Source organism: Hippichthys cyanospilos, chromosome 6 (genome assembly GCF_059441005.1).
Source record: "Hippichthys cyanospilos isolate Australia breed blue-spotted pipefish chromosome 6, RoL_Hcya_1.0, whole genome shotgun sequence".
Classification (NCBI taxonomy): Eukaryota; Metazoa; Chordata; class Actinopteri; order Syngnathiformes; family Syngnathidae; genus Hippichthys; species Hippichthys cyanospilos.
The window spans coordinates 19,990,106-20,011,944 of NC_142374.1; the positions used below are offsets into that span (position 1 = coordinate 19,990,106).

The following is a 21,839-nucleotide window of genomic DNA, read 5'->3' on the forward strand; positions in this document are numbered from 1 at the left end:
AAAACAAGCTGCCAAATTCATACAAGCTGAAATTAGCAAATAACAGACGTCTTCAGTTTAAGCCATCCATGACCCACGTTCAGCATCTTAAACTGTATTTGGAAGACTAGTAATTTTACACAAATTAAAAAGCGTCCCAGCAACCCGCGCTTGAATCTTCAAAGTCCAAGACTCATTTATGAGAAGTGGTGCAGTAAACTAACTACAATCAAGAGTTTGGAGGGTGAAAAGAAATGAGTCCGCCAAACATGTCCGAAATACGCTACGCACAAATAGAAACTCGCTGCGGTCACCGATGACAAAGCCGGCTCAGCCTGATGCGGAGTTGCCTTCTCTAAAAATATCTTATTCAAATAAATGTTACGGTCCCGCTAAATACCCCGTGTCCGTGAAACCGAGAATTTGCAGGAACTCACGGCAGAAAACGCCGTTGATGGCAGAGATAAAGTAGCCCGCTGTTGGGGGGGGTGAAAGTAAACAGACGCAGAGATTAAACCAGGGACACGCTCAGTGAAAAACCAACGCTCAGTTGCAAAAATACACGTGTCCTCTCTTCAGTATAAACAGTGTTTATACTCTATATATATATATATATATATATATATATATATATATATATATATATATATATATATATATATATATATATATATATATATAACACAATTTCACACAAGGCCTTCCTGTTCTAATTATTTTGCTCTTAATTTGAAAAAAATTGAGAAATGTGAAAAAATGTACTGTTTTAAATACAGAAACCCTGCTAAAATTTAAAGAACCACTGACGTTGAGGACAAAAAAAAATTTCAAAAAAAAAAAAAAAAAAAAAAAAAATATATATATATATATATATATATATATATATATATATATATATATATATATATATATATATATATATATATATATATATATATATATATATATATATATATATATATATATATATATATATATATATACATCCATCCATCCATTTTCTATAGCCGCTTATCCCCACAGGGTTGCAGGTTTGCTGGCGCCTATCTCAGCTGGCTTCGGGCAGTAGGCGGGGGACATCCTGAACTAGTTGCCAGCCAATCGGGGGCACACAGAGACGAACGACCAATCAAACGCCCAATCACACCTAAGGACAAATTAGTATGTCCAATTCACCTGCCATGCATGTTTTTGGGGAGTGGGAGGAAGCCGGAGTGCTGGGAGAGAACCCACGCTGGCTCGGGGAGAACATGCAAACTCCACACAGGAAAGCCGGAGCCAGGTGGATTTGAACAGGGACCTTTGAACTGGGTTCAAATCCATCCATATGGGAGAAACAAGTAATGATCGAAAATATGAATTTGAGAGGTTAAGGCCAAGTCAAGACCAATGTGGGGGTGGTAAAGGTGGTATTAGAGGTCTCACAAAAGGACTCAAAGAATCAGGTTACCACTTTGATCAAAGACCAAAATTGCATTATAGCACCTGAGCCACAATTTAGACCTGGTTTCACCTGGTTCAGACGTCAAGTCTGCTTTCTGTCATCAAATTGTCATGTACGCCAAGGACATGTAAAAGAAAATGTCTCCAGTCTACTGTCAAACTCTTCAACACGTTCAACTAGCTTGCCTCCACAAAAATGTGCCAGTTTTTATGATTGTCTTAGAAAACAGGACAAAAAGTCAAAGTCAAGACCACCAGACGCACGCGTGCATGATTTGCTTTCCATTTCTCTGACAGGTCAGATGGCTCACCATCTCCAATGAGCGGAATCCGTAAAACCTTTGCAGCGAATGAGTGAACGTGTCTGTCTGCAATCAAAACCAGCACTGCAAGTTCTTGCCTGTGTCAGATTACATAAGATGATAAAAGCTGATAGCTTTTCAAGAAATGGAAGGACGAGCAGAAACCTTAAATCAACACCATGTCACATGTGAAGAGTAGAGATTAAGTTCAACCATCATGACAGACTAAGTTGGCCTCTTAGTCAAAGATGTCCAACAAATAACCTCACTCATCAAGTGATTTGATTGCACTGAGAGCCTTCTTTGTCTTCGTGTTGTCCCTTTGCCTTGTCACTCGTTGCCCGATGTCAGCGGTGGGGGTTCAAATAGGGAAGCAGGCGTTGCTTTTACTTCCTGTGGTGTAATTGCACATCTGAGGCACTAGGTGGTGCTATGGCAAAATGTTTTAAATTACTGGCGAGTTTTTTTCCAAATCAGTAGTTTAATGTGATATAGATAAAATTATGCACAATATTCTATACTTTTTTAAATTCAAATTACAGTTATAATCACATTACATGATTATTTATTCATTTATTTTTTTTCTCTCAGAATCAAACAGTTCAATTGGCCACAAAATCTCTAGTTTGAATAAAGATTGACATATTTTTTTCATTTAAGGCACTTTGACGCACTTTGGATTTTTTTCCCGATTCAGAATAAGCTCTAACATGTATAAACCAATGAAAAAAGTTGACATTTGTCGAAAGCTTTTTTTTCTTCTCTTGTTCGCGTTAAAAAGAATGAAATTTTAGCCATCCTTCTACAATTTTCATAGATAATGATCTGATTTTTAGCAAGTGGGAGTGGGAGGGTTGTCTTTGCGCAAATCTTGACCTCCGTACTGATCCAGCTTAAAATGTGACTGTTACACCCCCCGCTTATGGGTGTGTCTGCGAGGCCACGGAAAGGCCTTCGTAACTTGCCAACTCCTTCAAGAGTGTCAACAATGATTCACTTTCAGCACATTTCCAAAATCTTTCTTTCACCTGTCACTTGGGGCTGTCTATTTGTTCTGGCTTCACATGAGATGGTTCAGCTCAAACACGTCCTTCACAAGGATGCCAATTTTCACATTTTAGTCAGTCCTCAACTTCAGAACGGGTCTTCATGTTTGAAATTATGACCTGGGTTTAGAATGAATGAACACAGATAATAATTTGACGAACCCTTGCGCAATTTTTTGACCATTTTTGGCTCATTTTCTTCCACATAATCCACAGAATTTTAGCCATGAAATGGCCCATTCCTGGTCGTGTGATAACTAAGTGTTTGTGAAATGTGGAACTTTGTTGTCACCATTGGGGTGAAATTTCAGCTCCCTCGTGTCTGATTTCAATGCTTTTGTTTTGATGTAGAATGTGTTTGGGTAAAAATCATAGTTTGGGACAAAATACTGGAACAGGGTTAAAGCAAGAACTCAGTCCAAAGTCCAAAAATGTTTACTGTTCGCGGTTTTTGCAAAACCATCAGAAAATTCTGGGCATTCCAGACAGGAAGATGAAAACACTTTCCAAAACAATGATCCAGAGCATTGCAAAAATTTTACGCTTTCTTATAGGAGAGATGCAAGAGGACACTCAACTAAGCTCCGCCTTTATTTTCGAGCGCCGCAGGTGTCGCGTGAGAGTGTTTCAAGCTGTTTTTGACTGTCAAAACAAGAAATCGAATTTCCTGTCGGCTGTGGATATCAGAGATGTAGTGAACTGCACCAAGTCAAGTTCGAGTCACAACAGACCGAGTCCAAGTCAAGTCCACAAGTTCTGAGTCTAATTCGAGCAACAAAAGTGCTTGTTTTTTCTTTGAAAGATATTATGATCAAGGCCACTCCTTGATAACCAGCAAAACCAAACTTGGCTGTTAATTTTCAGGAGTAAAAAACATAGTTGAGCTCAGTCAAGTACTGACTGGGTGAGTCCAAGACAAGCTTGAGTCAAATGGCAAGGAGTCTGAGCCAAGTACTCACACATACACAAAAAAAAAGCGCCCAGACTTGTTTGCAACAGTATCAGCTGGCAGATAAGTAACTTAAATTTAAAGAGACAGTGAGCAAAATTTAGTGCCATCTAATGGCCAACTAAGAGAATGCAATGATTTTGAGGCATACTGTCCCTTTAAATATTGGTAAAACTTTATTTCAAATGTGTCACGGTTGACCGAATTTTTTGAAATAGAGCTGCCAATCACTCCCCATTTGAACAAAGACGCCCAATGTGTATTTTTAAAGTGAGCCTGCAGAAACGGAATCCTTCTTGAAACGGGCTCAAATTGCAGTGTGTTTAACGCAGGTGTTGTTTTCACAGACTACCGCCTACAATTGTTTACATGGCAACAGTAACTCCGTTGTTCACTTTTCAGAACCATTTTCAAATGTTTGCGTTATAAGGTTCAAGCGTACAGTATTGCACCCTCACCCAAACAATTTTGCTGACTCATACATTCGGGAATGTTTGGCTAATATATGCTGTAAAGTCACATGCCGGGATGGCATTTTGCCAGATGAATCTTGTATGAATAAGTAAGCTGACATAGATAGAAGCTACAAATTAAACTATTCACAAGAAACTCCGGTCATGACGCAATATCCTCAAAATAAACGACAATGCATACTTGCATATGTTGCATATAACGCTGTGGCCATCCATCATCACTGTAAATGTCTGACAGCACTCCAATGAAAATATGATTTGTTGGTCTTGCATCAGACTTTGTTCAACCAGATGAGGGTTCCAGTAACCAAAGCTAGGGTCATAGAAAAGAGCTTCTTGCCTATTTGATTTATTTCATCATTTGGAGAGTCAATACAGAGCATGTTGGGTTTGAATTAAAGACGTCTAATATGTGAATATCCACGTGGTAGTTGTGGATTCAAGATTTTGTGGGAATTCTGCTGTCACAATTAACTTGTAAAGACGTTCCAAAAGGGGTTCCTCAGGGTTTAACTTCAAGTCCCTTATTGTTGTGTCAATTGAAGGTACTCCAATCACAAAATATATAATTTTTTTCCTTTCTTTTTTTTTTTTTCAAGCCTACCCACCCAGAAGTAGACATCTTCTGCACACTCTATTTTGGGCTAAATCTGGTCTGTTCAATTTTGACTTGATTTAGTCCAGAAATAGTGGTTGAAAACTGGGTTGTGTTTAGCCCATCCAATGCAGTAGAAATCCAGATGTCTTCTGGATGTTGGCTTATGGGCTCAATCGAGTCCATCTGTCTTACACTTGGTTCAGTTCAGGAATAGCCATTGGAAGCCTGTCCAACATGTTCCAAAATTATTCCAAAAATGGTCTAAAAAAATCTCCAGACATTTTCTGGATGTTGGATTTTGGGCTAAATCTGGTCCTTCCAACCTAGACTTGATCTAGCACAGAAATAGGAATTGAAAACTGGGTTGTGTTTAGCCCGTCCAATATGGTCCATATTGAGTCCATTGATAATAACCCAGCCAGCACCTGACGTCTTATGGATGTTAGAATTTAGACTAAAACTGGTCTGTCCGTTCTAGACTCGATTTAGTCTGGAAATAGTCGTTGAAAACTGGATTGTAACTAGCCCGGGCAACATGGAGCAAATTTAGTCCAAAAATTGTCACTGATATTAGCTTAGCCAGCACCAGATGTCTTCTGGATTTTATCTAAATCTAGTCCTTACATTTTAAGACTTAGTTCAGTCGAGAAATAGTCATTGAAAACACATCCAAATTCAGTCCCAAATTTATCATTGGTTATAGCCGAATCAGAACCACATCACATATTTACACATCACTTGGTGAGAATGTTAAGCACGTCCTTCATAATCCGCAAAATTTCCTGATGGCATGCTGATTACCTGGCCGACATTGTCTTCCCACGCCATTAATTAAACAATGACGTATCCCAGAGCTCTAATTAGCTGCGCTTCAGCACATACTGTACAACAAAGCTACGTACTTCCAAACAGTTCTGAGTCAAACTCTACTGACAACTTTTAGCCTTGTTTGCCTCTTGATATCTTGCCAATATAACGTCGCTAAACAGAATTTCCCATCGAAGATGGCATTCATTCACATAGTGCTATGAAAATATGGACTCAATATACTATAGATTTATTGGCGCCCCCATCGAGAGGTCGTCATTTTTGCCGGCGAATGCAAAGAAAATTTAGAGAAAGGTCACTGCCATTTGGTAAGAGGTAAATCACACAGAGACTAATTTGCCTTGTGTCTTCTCTTTGCTATGATAACCCCAGCCGTTTTTGCACGTAAAAGCCTCTATCTCACTGAGATGCGAACAATTGCGAATGCTGAAAAAAGTAACGAATGCAAGTGCACGTCAGGGGTTTGTCAGGGTTCATTTAGAACCCCTCGGTGTCAATTTTGACCCGATTTGGGCCATTGATGTAGAAAGATTAACAAAAAGCACCACTCGGAGGTTAAAAATTACTAAAACACGTATAGGTTCAAAACAGCTGGCAAATGGAATTTATTTGATGGAAAATTTGACCATTTGACCATTGACAGCCAGGGGTTAAGGCGCAAATATCGCCAAATGTTCTTAAAACGTTCTTTAGACATTCTTAAACAGTCCTAAGCTCCTATCGTACTAAGAAGCAAACATTTGCACATGTTGACGAAGGTAGCAAATGCACTTTCATGTAAAGGATTCATCACGTTTCATTCACGGCCGCAAATATCGCCAAGTGTTCTTAAAACGTTCTGGAGGCATTCTTAAACGGTCTTAAGGTCCTGAGGCACAAAAATTTGCACGTTTTTACGACATGGGAAACAATTAAGTCTGTTTGTCTGTTTCAGAATCTCCTATGACTGTTCTAAGACTACTTGCGACCCTGAACAAAACGTCACGTGGCGCTCGCTTTGCTGAGTGGATGCGAAACATACTAGTGTTGATAGATGTGATGGATTTTGGCAAAATATTTCAAATGCAGGATATACTTGTCTGCTATGCAATGTGTGTAAAGTGTTCTGCATGTTCATAGTTACTTTTGGCACAATTCCAAACATGCCTAATATTCTTACTAATTATTTTAAATGTAGATCATATTTAAGGTCCAATCAATAGTTTTTCATGCCACTACAAAAATCTATTAAGTCCGTTTCAGGTAGTCCTTAGAACATCTACAGAATGTTTGCGATGTTGAAAAAAAACGGACACAAAAGCAACACTCACGGCATTCGCCAAAATCGGCAAACTGGGTATTTGTTGTTTTTTTGGAAAGGCATTTCATCACGTTGTCTTTCAAAAGCCCCCACGTCACTGTATCTCATTGATGGCCGATCACGACCCGGCCTGTTTGTCGTGATCAATCACAACGATTCAGACGTTTCAATTATCCTTGCGTTCACCTTTTTTTTTTTCCTTCCCTAGAAGTCCCGACGACCTTGCATGCGTCCACGCCGCTGCGCCGTGTCCTGTTTTGATGCGCCGCTCCGGTAAAGAAAAGCGTTAAAAATCGTCTCACTGACACGGTTTGCAACTGACAAGAGTTGAATCAATGCGAACAACACAGCGCGGAGGGACTAACAAGATTTTCTCCCATTGTCTCGCTGTCGTTTTACAGACACGCTGATGCTGTCAAATCTGCTTTGAAACGTACAGCCTGGGATTTAGTCTGCTTATTTATTTAATGCTTATTTGTTGTCAATCGCTACAAACAGACAGGGCATTAATTAACATTACTTGTTAGAATGGCATTGTAGAGCAATTAGCTCAATGCTGTTGGATAATTCAAGCATTTACATTCTTGAAAAGGGATGTGGTTAATATGAAGTACAGTTGCTACACTAGCTAGCTGGCTTGGATGATTATGTTGGTAGGTAGTTAGCTAGCTAGGTACAGAGCTAACAAGCTAGGTCATTAAAAGAAACATTGTGTTACATCATTGTAACTCATAGGTGTCGAACTCCAGTCCTCGAGGGCCGGCATCCTGCATGTTTTCCGGTTTTCTTTCCCCAACACACCTGATTCAAATAATTAGCTCATTAGCAAGCTTCGCAGGATCTTCAAAATGATCCCAATCATTTGAATCAGGTGTTTTTGAGGGAAAAGATTTGAAAACATGTAGGATACCGGCCCTCGAGGACTGGAGTTCGACACCTGTGTGTAACTCAATGATTGACCGTTGCATATTGCGGCTCACAGATCCAATGGAGGGAATTGGATCTGGTATCTTGTCATACTGATGTAGATTGACAAAAGTGAAGCATAATTACAAAGAAAACAAATGAAAACTAGTGGTCCAAAATGACTAAAAGTTGGCAAAGCAGTTTTTCTGAATGCCCAAAATATCTTAATCAAAGAGATAGGGGGGGAAATGCATAGAACATTTACACTTGGGGCTGACTACACATCTGTTAGCGACGTATTTCATTTTTGTGCAGCATAACAGCTAAATGCCTCTTCACCCTGTTTGCTTTGAAATTTTGGCTTCACTAATAGACACAAGTCTGCAGACCTCAGAAGCCTCCTGGGTTTCTATGCAATTAGTATTTCCTTCACGGATTTGTTAACTCATACCAATGCTCCGAGAGGAGTCCCACAAGGTTCAACTTTGAGCCCCTTACTGTTCTGACAATAGAACACAAAAAGCAAATTCTAAATCATGCATTTAAGTTTGTTTGTTTGTTTTCGCTTCGGCTTGTCATCAGAATATTCCAGCTCCCTCATTTGAGTTAATTATAATGTTTCTAACCAAATCATGAACAAATCTGCAAAGGTTCAAGCAAAATAAAAAGTCATTGGTACCATATGGTGTGTCTTTGTCTGACTAAAGAGCACACAGTTCTAATCAGGCACATGAAAACAATCATTAACTTTTTCTACCACAACTTCGACATACATAGGGAAGGGCTGATTACAACACAGCTGTACCCCTTCTACTGTAATGCTCCAAAATGCAAACAGAAACTCACACACACACACAAAAACACAACGAAAAAGTACTTTACTCTGCTATAAAACCAGCACGCTGGAGCACATGATTTTGCTAGCCATGATCAGAAATGTTGTGTAATGTTTATCCGGAGCAAAGAAAATTTTTGTTTTCGTGTGTGTATGACTCCTGCGAACTTATGGGTGGGGAAGTACATTTATCCCAATTTTCTGCTTTTATACAGCAACATGTAGGGTTTCATTAAACAGCGTGTGCCCGGGGGGGGGGTGCGGTTGGTGGGGTGCCGCTCACTTGCGGAACATAAATTGCAGATGGCGGAGTGTTTGAAAAATGGCCTAATTATGTTTACTTTGCTCTAATGCGTATGTGCAGGTTTTGATGTTTTTAGCTTGGTGGGGAACTGCATGACCACAATGACAAATATTTGCCGTTTTGCCTTACATTTCTCTTTCATGAGTCTCATCCTTTTAAACTGTATCAAGTTTTTTTGTTTTAGCCCAATCGGGTGAGGTTGACCAAGTTGAAACACAATATTTGAAATTAACATTTTCATCATGTATCGCACTTTATTTTGGCCTAAATTATTTTTGAAGGATTGACCCTTTTTCCTAATTTTTCTTTTTTTTTTTTTACTTAGTTTTATGTCGTTTTCACTATGATTTGTTTGCAAAATTTTACCTTGCAACATTTTTCTTAAAATGACTTGTATTCTCTTCCTGAGACCAAATAATGTGTCCACAGTGTCCATGTTGTCTCAGCAAGACACACACACCCAAGCACATGAGACATTATTGGAAAGGCCAAGATGTCCTCAACATAGCACGCTTGGTCAAAGTAGCATACCTCAAATGAGTCAAAAAGTGTTGACCAAAAACAGGTGTCCATCACCGTGGACACAAATTGAATGGGCTGTCTCAGATGGATATTGTTGTTAAAAAAAAAAGCTTTCATATAATTTTTTTCTTGTTATATTTAACCTTCAATCTTGTAGTTTATTTTAATTTAGGTGTTTTTTTTGTTGCAGTTTTATTTTTGTAACTTTAGAAAAACCTTGTTATTTACATAAAATAACTTACACCAATACAAATTTACTTGTAATAATAATTAATTATAATACTTATATATAATGTAAAAACAATAAAATAAATTATAAATAAAATATTCGATTGAAATAAATTTATAATAATAAATTTACTTGTAATAATACAATAACAAAGTCACAGCGATTGTGTGAAGATTTTATGCTAATTTCTATTAGCCTGTCTTTGGCTTTTCACATTCTACTGTAGCGTTAAGCTAGTAGACTTTCATTTGACAAAATTACGTGGCTTAATTGTGCATTTTGGTTTTCAAATTGATAAAGTTTATTTGCATTTAGTTGTATGAGTCAGTTTTAAACTAAATTTTGTCATAATAAATTTAGATCAATCTTTCTTCCCGATAAGCTATCATTCAATTCCATCTCTGCACGTTTTGACCGTCTGGGCCTAATCTTGAAAGGTTATCTAAAGCAAACATGACAACTTAAATAAATGTTTTCATGGGTGTCACACCAACCTCGGCCCATGTTTATACTGGGCCTTCAACGGTGCGAAGTTTATAAAGCCAAACCATTGGTCGTAATGTCCTCTCACAGGTTGGGAGGTTACAAACATCGGCCGTCCTTCAATGAGACTAAGCGGAAGCCATCTGCTCCTGTTTATGGTTCATTAACCCCGCCGGCCTGGAAAAACAGGCCATCCCTCCCCCCCGTCCCCACCCCCACAGCAACAGGTAAAACTGGGCTCCAGCTACATCTCGCTATGTCTTTGAATAAAAACGCGAGCGTCCGAGTGTGCCGTTCCGACTCCTCCGCGTTTACCATAAACAAGCTTACCTGCCTACAAGCCCGTATGCGTACTGGGAATCAGCCAGCAGTAATGTGATCTCACCCCGGTGCATGGACAGGACGCACTCCTCCAGCGCCTACACACACACACACACACACACATATTAATATGTTGTCAGACGGCAGGTGCAGGAGAGTAGCATGTCATTGTTCGCCGGGAATCGCAAAAGATGGTAAAAGAATCGGCACTCAGTGATGCCTTTGGTTAAGAATTTCATTTGAGCCATAACGCAAAACAGTCTTTGAAACAAATGTTAGTTCAATCTTGGAAACAACTTCACTGATGCACAGTCACCAGTAGATGGCATCAATACCCCGTTTTAGATAAAGTCCTTCTGTCGCATTCCAAATTTTTGTCTAAGCACACAAAGGGTTGCAGAAAATTATAATCGAAGGTCGAGTATTCAGATAAAAATAAAACTCTTTATTTGTTTATTCAGATTGGTAAAAAATTATTGTAAATAGAAGCCCAAAAACCACATTTCCATGTCAATCCCTCCCAATAAATGAGAATAATTTTACAGCTTAAACAGCACATTTCTGCCAGCGTAGTTTGTTAAAATGTGATCAGTAGGAACGGCAACTGTGAGCAATTGATGCCACACCAGCCTATATGGAGCACTCTAGCTAGTGCAGGAATGGGCAAAAGTTTTAACTCGATGGCCACAAATGCTTCTAAAATTTAACAAAAGGGCCAGGAGAAGATGGATGGAGTGTTTTGCTAATTCACCTCTTAAGAGAAAAAAAAATGGGATATCTAGAAAACATGTGCTTTTAATTTCAATCGAAAATCAACATTACAACTGTGTTATTCAAGTATTTAACTATTTATTAAAATGACTTAGAATAAATGAAAATTAAGTGATAAAATACAGCTTTTTTTCCCTAACAGTTACTATATTAAAGCGCTGAGATTTCCGCTATCCTTCAGGATATTAACAATACATTCTAATAAGAGTTGATGGGACAAAAAAAAAAAAAACAACAACCTGAGATTCAAGCACAGGCATGCTAAACTCGTGCTTTCCAAAATTAAAGAAACATTTTGTATTTCTATTTTAAAGGTTCTGTTCCAAAAGTCTTGTTCAATGACACTTTCCGATGAATTCAATATTTCAGTGGTAAAGGGCTAGAATGATTTTTTTTTTTTTTATTTCCCATGCTTTACAAACCAAACGAGTCAAAAGAACGCTCAAGCACATTCAGTTTTTCGTGATTATTTAACCAAAAGAAGTCCATGCAAAAGGAACTCATTTAACTACTAAACAGTCTTTCATCATCATTTTAACATGGAAATTAGTTTGTTGAACCAGCTGCAGAATTTCTCTTCTTGGAAATATTTGTAAAGCGATCTGAATGGAAGTGTGGGAAAAGTGACTTGTCAGCGTTTAAGCGAATGTGTTAAAAGTCAATGTTATTGTGACCTGGCTGACATCTCCTTCGCCGATAATAAAAACCAGCTTGGCGTCCTTCTCTACGACGGTGCCGTCTTCCAAGACGGCCTGCATCTTTACCGTCACCTGCTGGCCCCAGATTGGTCGAGGGGCCGAGGGGGCGGCGCCTTCTAGCACCTTCTTCTTCAGCAGGCGGTCGTCTAAGTGCGGCAAAGGACGGCAATGCTTAGAAAGAATCTTATACAGTATTTTTTTTTAAGTAATTCAAACTGGGCTGGAAGTGGACTTTGACTGCTGGCAGGAAACTATTTTGTGTTCAGTGAATTTTTTTTAGTTTTTAGTTTTTTTTTTTAGTTCAGTTATTAAAACAGGTGTGGTAAATAATCAATGATACAAAATCATTCTGTGTTCAACCCATTCTAGCTAAAAAGATCCGTTTTAAATGGGCTGCCAGTAAATTAGAAAAAAGACCTTTAAATATACATTTTTCCATTTGCTGTCGGCTAAATATGACCCCGCATATTTTCAAAGCTCAGCAATTGACCAATCATGGCTTATCTGTTTTTTGGGGGTCATGTGACATTAGCAAGCTGAGCTGTGATTGGTTGTTTCTCTAGCCTTGAGGATGTGATGTAATTTTAAGTCTAAAGGAAGTGAAAAATTTGTTTTTCAAGTTATTAATTGTACAATAAACTAAATCAACTATCAACTTAATTTAAAACAAAAGATTGTTTTACTAGTAAAAGGAAAGGACCTAAAACTGATTAAAACTGATCTTAAATCATTTCTTGTGTGAATATTGTACACTGGATTAAAAAAAAGTTATTTGGTTTTATTCCTCCAAATAAAAGTTATTAAACATGATCAATTGAAGAAATTTGAGACTGTAAATTTTTGGCCATATGGTCCAGCCTCAGCAAAATGGCCGCCTCTGACATGGATGAAAACAAATGGATTTAGCTGCTTTATTTATTTTCCACAAAGACAATACTAATCAAAATAACATGCTTAGAGTGCTAGGAGGCTGCATAGAACATATGAAGAACATTTTTGGGTTGACCTCTTCTTTAAATATGACATTAAGCACAAGAGTGCCAATTCAAAGTCATTTAATTTGGCCCTCGAAATATTTCCCCTATTTTCCTCCATTTATTCAACTCAAAACAGGTTATCTAACAGTTGTGCTAATAAGTTTACACACCCTAACTTCCTGCTTCAAATCCCTGTTATAAATTTTAATGACGCTTCTTAGAAAGCAGCAAGTTATGCAAAAAGCACATAAATATTGAAAAGTTGCAGCGTCCTACCAGTTATATCCTGCCAATCTTCTTTGAGGAACAGCTTCTCGAAGGAGATCGTGGTCCACTCCTCCAAGGCATATTCCGGAAAAAGACTCTCTGCTGAGCTGTCCCTCTCTACTGTGTCCTCCTCTAAAGATGGCTCTTGGAATCGAACCATCTTCCAGCTGTTTGTCTTCTTCAGTTGCGCCCGTCCTTGGCATGGTGTCTTTTCTCCTTCCGGAGCAGAGGACCTTCTTGTCTCAGAGTTTTCCTGCGTGATATCTCCTCCAAGGCTCTCACCTTCATCCTTCTTGGTTGCACCCGGCTCCCCCTCCCTTCCCACCTCAAGCCCGCTGGGTCCGAGCACATCCGTGAACTCACATGAGGTGTCCCTCACGTCTCTCACCGCAGGGTCCTTGTGCTCCTCACAACAAGACCGTGCCTCCATTTCCCACCATCTGTTCTCCTCTCAAAAATTAAATAATCTCCTCAGGTGGATGTCAGTCAGTCAAGTCGCAGTGACGTGAACATCTACAACCACCCAGAAACTTCATAATGTGTCCGTGATGTAATAGCAAGCAACGTGTGCGCCGCATCCCAGAATCCTGGCTTCATCCAGAAAAAAATGTCCAACCAAGAGACGCGTGTCCACTTTGACCTCCACTCTCTCGCCCCCTAGCTGGAGTGCGCTACATCCTCTGTCTATTCCGCAAAGACAAGACAAAAAAAATGATCAATGTAAAGAAAGCATGCAGCGGGACAAAACACTCGGGGCGGCTAGCTAGCGCGGGCACTAATCTGCGGGATTAGAAGAGAAAAACCTAATCTGCCAGAACGTCTGTAAGCTTCTTAATGACTTCACCGTTGTGCCCAATAATGCCGTTTCCATGAGTGCGATTGACCAATAAGACGGCAGGAAACGGAAACTAATTTGCCTTTTTCGAATTACGTCGAAAACGAAGCGATTACAGATAATCGTCATGGGTTGAAGTTCTTAGAACATGTTTGTTCCTCGGAAAGTGAAGTCATGTTTGCATAGGCTCAGGAAATGATGCAGTCCCGCGCGTTAGCATAAAAATTGTTCAACAGGAGGGTTTTTGTTCAGTGTCGGCGCACTTCGCCGCAGAATTTCAAGCTTCGCACTCTTAATAGCACGTTTGCAAACTAATATGAGTGTCTCGGTTGAAAACAAAAAAAAAGCATCATAAAGCATGTTTCTGGCTTTGAGCCGTATGTGCTACGTTCAAAACACTGACTTAGTCATACTATTTTGCACATGGTGTTCTCAGGCGTGGAACGCTTTGGAAAAAGTGGCCCATTTGTTTTATAGGTTCAAAACAAGAAGGGAGCAAAGCCTCAAAGTTGCTTGAAATGTACAAACGCTGCGGTGGCTTCATTCCAGACATCCACATCTTCGCCTCAGCCTTTTTGTAAATAAACACACAATTATTGACGTGTAGCTGCTGTGTTATGTCCATCAGGGGATTTAAGTAAATTACAACTGGGCAAATTTGAACTGTGCCATCTCATATATATATATATATATATATATATATATATATATATATATATATATATATATATATATATATATATATATATATATATATATACTGTATATATATATATAGGGGAAGTAGGCCGAGACACCCTGAATAGCCAGCCAATTGCAGGGCACACAAAGACAAACAACAAGTGACGCAACCAATCACACTTAAGATCAATTACTATATCCAATACACCAGTCATGCATGCATTTGTAGTGTGGGAGGAAGTCAGAGTGCCTGGAGAAAACCCACACAGGCCCGGGGAGAACATGCAAACTCCACACAGGAAGGTCTGAGCGAGGTGGAATAAAATACAGTACTAGCAAATAATAGCCAACTGTTTGTGTTTTTTTTTTTTTTTTTAGGTGGTTCTTGTAAAAAATTCGAGAACCACAGAATCCTTGCTACATTCCAGTGCCCTCATAACCACCTTGTCCGGTCTCTACATGTGACTTTGCATACCAATGCTTGTGTTTACAAACACTGCGCCCCACACACACACACACACACACACACACACACACACACACACACACACAAAACAGCACAATCCAGTTTGCCGCCAGGGAGACCAAAATAGAAGTTAAAGACTAAACGCGTTCAGTATGGAAAAATGCGCTCTCACACTCACAGGGCAATCAGTATGACCTGGAAAACGAAAGTAAAAAAAAAAAAAAAGTCTGTACTTAAGGTGTGTGCATGTGCGTGCGGCTTTACATGTGCATGGGTGCGCGTGAGCCTGGCCCCGCCCCTGTGCCGTGACGTCACACGGCAGGATGTCGCCAGTAGCGCTCAGTTGTAGAAATGGCAGCGCTGAGGCAGGAGCGTCGCTACGGGCTCTCCTGCGGCAAAATCCACAAAAACAACCCCAATCGAACACTTTATCACGTCAAACTCACTGACACCGCCATCCGGACCCTCGAAACCTACCAGAACCTAAAGGTAAGACAAATAATCCTCTTCAAGTGCTTTTCCCTTTTTTTTTTTTAAACCCCCCCTTCTTTTCTTTTTTTTTTTTTAAATCGCTTTCCAAAGTCCAGGAACTATAAAATTATTGTTGGGAACTAATTTTCTTGCTATGATGGTGAGGGGTAAAAGTTAAAAGCAGAGCCGTGAAAATTCTCTTAAGAAAGCTGTGCTGAGAAAACGTGTTGTTGTTTTTCCTGCTAAATAAACACTGAGCTTGGCTTCTTTGGCTCATAACTGAGCTGCGCTCCAAATAGACTTTGATGAATGAAAGGATTGGATTAAATTCTCTCCGTAAGCCTTCAGAACAATTTATTTTTACCCAATAAGAAAAGCCGATGTAATTTAGAATTGTGCTTGTTTACCAAAGAATAATCCCCCCCCCCCCCCAAACAACCCACCACCCCTCAAAAAGTTGCCATATGACAAGAGGTTGATGATGATGTCCTGCTGTTTTCTTATTCAGAGATAACACTTCATTTCAATAGCTGTCAGCTTTCTTTTTGCTACTTTCAAACCACCATTGAAACATATAGTAATAAATATGCATGAAAATAACAACCTGTAGTTAAACAATAATTCAATTAAAATTGATTGAGCATAACGGTAACAAGGGTATCGAGATTAAAGTTAATAAACAAAGCATTCTCAAAGTTTAAATGCCAACATAGTGCGGTGAAATTCAAATACAACTCAACAGTATTTTGGGCAGTGATTCTTTGTTATGCCACAAGAAATTTATACATTGAAATTTATACATTTCACAACCAAATATTAGAAACGTTCGATATCACTTTTTTTTTAACCGATACCAGTACGAGTACTCAACTTTTGGGTAGTCACAGATATCTATACTGAGTACCAATACCATTACTTTTGACACACAATATTCCCCTTCCCCAAAAATGAATTCATTCTTTAAAAAAAAAAAAAACATTACATTTTAATACATCGTTTTCCTTTAAAATTTCATTAAACTAACCCTTTGAACATGGGGTGTCCAAATTACGGCCTGTGGGCCAATTGCGGCCCACCACCCATATTTTAGTGGCTCATAGCATGTTCTAAAAATACATTTTTGACATGGCCTAGTGCTTAAAAAGTAACAAAAAATGATGACAACATTAAAACACTGAAAAAAATCCTAATTTTCCTCATCATCGTTAACAAAAAAGCTATGATGTAGCAGTTTTTTTTAGATAACTACATTATATAGACAAAGTGTAATTGTTTGATTCATTGATTTTATCATGTTTAATACATTTAATTAGAAAACTGTTAACTTTAAAAAGTGGTCTTTCTATTTTTCTGGAAGCAGCCCTGAGAGAAAAACTTTTGGACGGCCCTGCTTTAAGCGCTAAAATATGAAATTCAGTGTTCCCTTATTTATGCATGGATTATATTCCCCAAAATATCCCCAATATCTCAAATCTCTGACATAGAGATTTACCCTTTTTGTTTTTTATTTTGCTTTTATTCCTTTTGTTTTTTACATTTGTTAATTTGTTTCTTTTGTTACAAATGTGTTTTGGGTCTGGTCAGACTTAGAAAAAAGAAAAAAAAATAGGAAAAAACTGCAATAAGTATGGTCATAAATAAAATCCCATGTTTGATTTTTGTTTTATTATTTTCTTTTGCATTAAGTTTGATATTTTTAATAAATGAAATTACAATTTTTTTTATTGATCTGACTTAAAAAAAAGAAAAAAATTGCAAGAAAAATAGCAAGATAAATCTGCAACATAAAGAGTTATGGTCATAAATGAAAATCTACAAAAAAGTGAAGCAGCAATAACCCAACTGCGATTTAGGAGGAATTGGTATCCAAAGAATTAAATGTCAAGAAAAGAAAAAGTCATCTTGAAGCGTGTGCGTGGAAAATGGACGTGAGATGTGGCAATGGTGTCTCTCTCTCTGGATGACACTTGTAGCTAGGATCTTGTATTATTGTTTGTCTTTTTGTCCTTCTCTCAACTGGAAGTGCTCCCAGGCTCACTAAGGCTCACTGGGCTGTGAAGCACAGCTCTAAACAGCACCTTTGCCCCCCCCCCCCCCCAAAAAAAAACAAACAATGCATGGCCACAGAGAATACATTGTTACGTTTGCACGATTGACCGGAGAGGAGACAAGGGGCTGCATGGTGGGTTTGTCCTCTTCAGATCCATTTAAAAGAAAAACTTTCATGGCCTTAACTTGAGCAGAACTGAGAAATTATGTTATAAAAATGCTTGCACACTTTAATGCTGACGTTCTGACGCGGTTGCAGTTGCTGCTGATCACTTTTAACGTAATGCAACAAGATGTGTTGACTTTTTCATTCAATTTGCCTGCCACCCCCCTAGGGTCATGACAGTTGTTTTTGTCGCAAAGCCGGGAAAATACCGTAAAGAGGGGACGAAAAAACTCTATTCCACATCGCAACATTAAAAAAACGTAAGCCGGTGAAGCTGTAACATTATTTACCATTACTATGGTAAATAATGTTGTGGCATTTACATTTACATTTAGTGCAGAATCTAGCATAAATTCACAGCTAGCTAGTAGCACTAAAGTGCCTCAGAAAGCAGTTGGATTAAAAAAAATGGCTAAACGCTTTGATGCTGACATCCTGACATGATTGCAGTTGCTTCTGATCACTTTCGAAATTATGTTACAAAATGAGTTGACTTTTTAATCCAGCTTGGTTTTAAGGAAGCAGACGTACAGTCAGACATGGAGAATTAATAGCTCCATCAATCGTTATAGTAAAAAATGTTTTTTGCTCAATAGCGCTGCGAATGACAACATGAAAAATGACTTTGGTGGGTATTCGTCAATTTCTGGCACAATTGTGACATTACTCAATCAATATTACAAGGCCAATTTCTACCGTTACAGCAAGCAGTTAGTTAGCTAGCTCGTTAGCCAGCTAGCTATAGCTACACCCTGAAAATACGTTTTTGTTTGACACCACAATTTATATATCAGCTTGATGGTGTTCTTTAAATGAACACGTAAGAAGATAATTTCGCCGCCAACAAAGAGGAACCCTGGAAGCTTGTTAGCCTGCAAGCTAGCTGGCGGCTAGTGCTCCTTGTCGCTATCTTTGTTGTTGAAATATGTAGCATGCACAGGCGTAAGAAAAATACATGGAGAATGGAGGGTGTGACTTGATTTTTCAGGATTTTGAAGCCTCATTCCATAATATTTGCACCTTTTATTTATAACATTGAAATATGGATATAATGTATTATCCTATTAATTATTTAGAAAAAAAAAACAATTACTTAATACGTATTTCCACCCACTCTTGAAGAAGCTGCTTTATTCCCCCTCGTGGCGACCCTTCGTAGAAAGGTCGAAGCAATTTTTTCGACAATTAACACATTTCTTACGGGCCCCTTATTAATATTCCGGGCAATATGGAACTGAATAGCTGTGAAGAAAATCAGAACAATGCTCCACAACAGGGAGGATATTTCCCCAAAGCATTAATAATAAATTAAAAGTCCTGTCAATCACTGGCACAGCTGTACTTCACAGATAATCATCTCATCTTATTAACCATGTATTATGTTGCCTCGAAGGCATGATTTTTTTTTAAAACGTTTTTTTAATAATATTTCTTAATCAGTAAGGGGGCAATGGGAAAATATTATTGGGCGAATGCCAGCCCCACTTTTAAGAAAAAAAAAAACTTTTAATGAAATATAATTGGTTTCAAAAGGAGGTTTGCATGTCCTCGGGGATCCGCCGCGGCCCCCATTCGCTTAATCATTTAGTGAAGAAATCAGCTGCAACTGCTGGCTGCCCCTCCCCCGTTCCGCAAACACGCTCAAGTGACACGAGCAAAGTTTTGCGCGCGCTGATTAATCACACATTCCTCGCAAGATTAAGCCCAGAAAGCTCCCGACTGGAGCCGTCGGGCGCGGAGATATGACAGCGAGTCGGGAGGCCAGTGCCTTCACGGCGATTGTGCTCGATTTTTGGCGTTTACCGCAGAGGAAGGTTTACTCATCATGCATCACAATTGCCAGAACTGGCAGGGTTAGGACAAGGGGCGGGACCAAATACTTAGACCGTGATACGTCGCGATGCTTCCTCTTTTGACGTTCGTTCTCGGTGAAATAGCAGGTTTTTTTTAATGTCTGTAAACAATAGGCGCCACGGGACTTGCGGCTTGGAGAAACGTGAGTGACTAACGCCAGCCTGAACTGAACTGATGGCAAAAACTGCTGCACGCGTTTAAGCTGTCAGATGTCCTCCTGAGACTAAGCCTATTTAATTCTGTCCACACTCGTGGACATTTTTTTTTGTTCTATGTCGTTTGACGTGTTTAAATTACTACATAAGTCCTAGTGTCCTCATTAGTGGACATCCTCTAATGTCCGCTTGTAGTAGGGCTGCACAATTAATCGAATTTTAATCGCGATCACGATATTGGCTGCCACGATTAATTAATCTGGTCCTTGGCGATGTTAATGTTTAACTACATGTCAAATCAAGTATTTTGTCATCCTGCCACTTAGGGGCAGTGTTTCCCGCATGTTTGCATGACAAAAGCATCAGCTTTTCTCACCCTAATGTTTTATTTACCGGTTTGAAATGGCGTTGGGTTTCTCACCTGATTTCTAATATTTACAGTGCTAGCTGTCAAGTGGGACACTTTTTGAAAAATCCAGTTGGCAAAAAAATGGAATAAATTTGGTTTGAAATGACCGAACATGACATTTTGACTGCTCATTGATTAAAATTTGCTTAAAAGTAAATAATGTGCTTGGTTCTAAGTAGGCTTCAATTTCTTCATTGTTTTGCTCTCAGCAAGTAAGTTAGCTGTGTAGTACTGTGTGTTTTTGCCATAATTATTATTTACTTTATTTATTTATTTATTTATTTTAGTTGATCATTATTATTTTTAAGTATCAAGCCTTGAAGCTTTGTTTATATATTGCTTGTCTAAAAAAGGGCAATAAATAGACACGTTTGACCCAACATGATGAATAATTGTGACGACTAATCGTGATTTCAATATTGACCAAAATAATTGTGATTATTATTTTATTATTCATAATCGTGCAGCCCTGGCTTGTAGCAAATGTCATCATTATTGCTAATACGCATCAATATAAAACAACAAAATAAAGGCATACATTAAACAATACTGTGTCACTATAACACAGTCTTGCAATAAGTTGCTTCATCTTCAAATTAATATGCTCTTAATTTGAAAAGCATGGACTGTCCCTATCATAGCTTTTAAAAACATTATGTTAAATGTGTTGATACCTGAAGAAAATCCTGTTCAAATCAGTTCGCTTCCCATCTGACCTAATATTATCTATTCAACTGACATTTCAACATTCAAATTAAAAAAAGGCCAAAATTATCATGAAGCCTTTGACCTGATTTCTTCAATGGCTCTGCTGTACTCAAATGACACGGGAGGATTTCTTTACTGGTGGTGACATCAGAGATTGCCCTGGCTCTTGCCACCTATCTTATCTGAACACTGGCAACAAGGTGGAGCTTGTCAACAGGCAACTTGATTTTTTTTTTTCCCTTCTGCCAATGTTTTCGTCGCAAAATAGTCTGGAAAATAATCAGCAACAATAAACGTGTTAACAAGACAGGGTTAAAAATGACATTTCAAAACACACGTGCTAATAGGGTTAGCCACATTTAGCCAGTGCGCTTCGTTTTCTTCACGCTGTCATTTTTCAACGGAAACTGATTTTATTACTTAGAATTGTGTCAGATTAGGAATTAGGAATCGCATTCAAGATCCACTCCCGGGCACTAAAAATGACTTCACGCAGACACTTTATTGTACCGCGTTAAGCGTTAGCGTCTAGCATAAATGAGCAAAATAGCAAGTCGTAGTATCCCTTGAGAGCAGTCAAAATTTCTTTTCAGAGGCATTAGTAGATAAAAATGACCGCACACTTTGATGCCGACATCCTGACACGATTGCAGTTGCTACTGATCAATTTTGGAAATAGCAGACTGTCATACGTGTCTTCTGTGGGTGTGAATTCACTTTGTCTCAATGGAAAAAAAAAAACAGTTATGGGGAGAGAAAATTCTCACAGTTTAAGGTTGCTGTTCAGTTGTTATTAAGTGGAAATGTGGTACTT

At 38.7% G+C, this 21,839-nt stretch overlaps 2 protein-coding genes across 2 annotated transcripts in view; one reads left to right on the plus strand and one right to left on the minus strand.

Annotated features, from left to right (window-relative positions):
- fkbp16 (FKBP prolyl isomerase 16) overlaps positions 1-14,028 on the minus strand; it is a 32,210-nt gene extending 18,182 nt beyond the window's left edge. Inside the window, exons 1-3 of the mRNA XM_088416420.1 lie at positions 13,241-14,028; positions 11,964-12,133; positions 10,528-10,616 (exon numbers count right to left, since the gene is read on the minus strand). Coding sequence (XP_088272546.1) covers positions 10,528-10,616; positions 11,964-12,133; positions 13,241-13,661 — 680 coding nt within the window. The 5' untranslated portion in view covers positions 13,662-14,028. The remainder of the gene's footprint in view (positions 1-10,527; positions 10,617-11,963; positions 12,134-13,240) is intronic.
- A 1,536-nt stretch (positions 14,029-15,564) lies between these two features.
- LOC148422708 (RNA polymerase II elongation factor ELL2) overlaps positions 15,565-21,839 on the plus strand; it is a 47,022-nt gene continuing 40,747 nt past the window's right edge. Inside the window, exon 1 of the mRNA XM_088416418.1 lies at positions 15,565-15,702. Coding sequence (XP_088272544.1) covers positions 15,565-15,702 — 138 coding nt within the window. The remainder of the gene's footprint in view (positions 15,703-21,839) is intronic.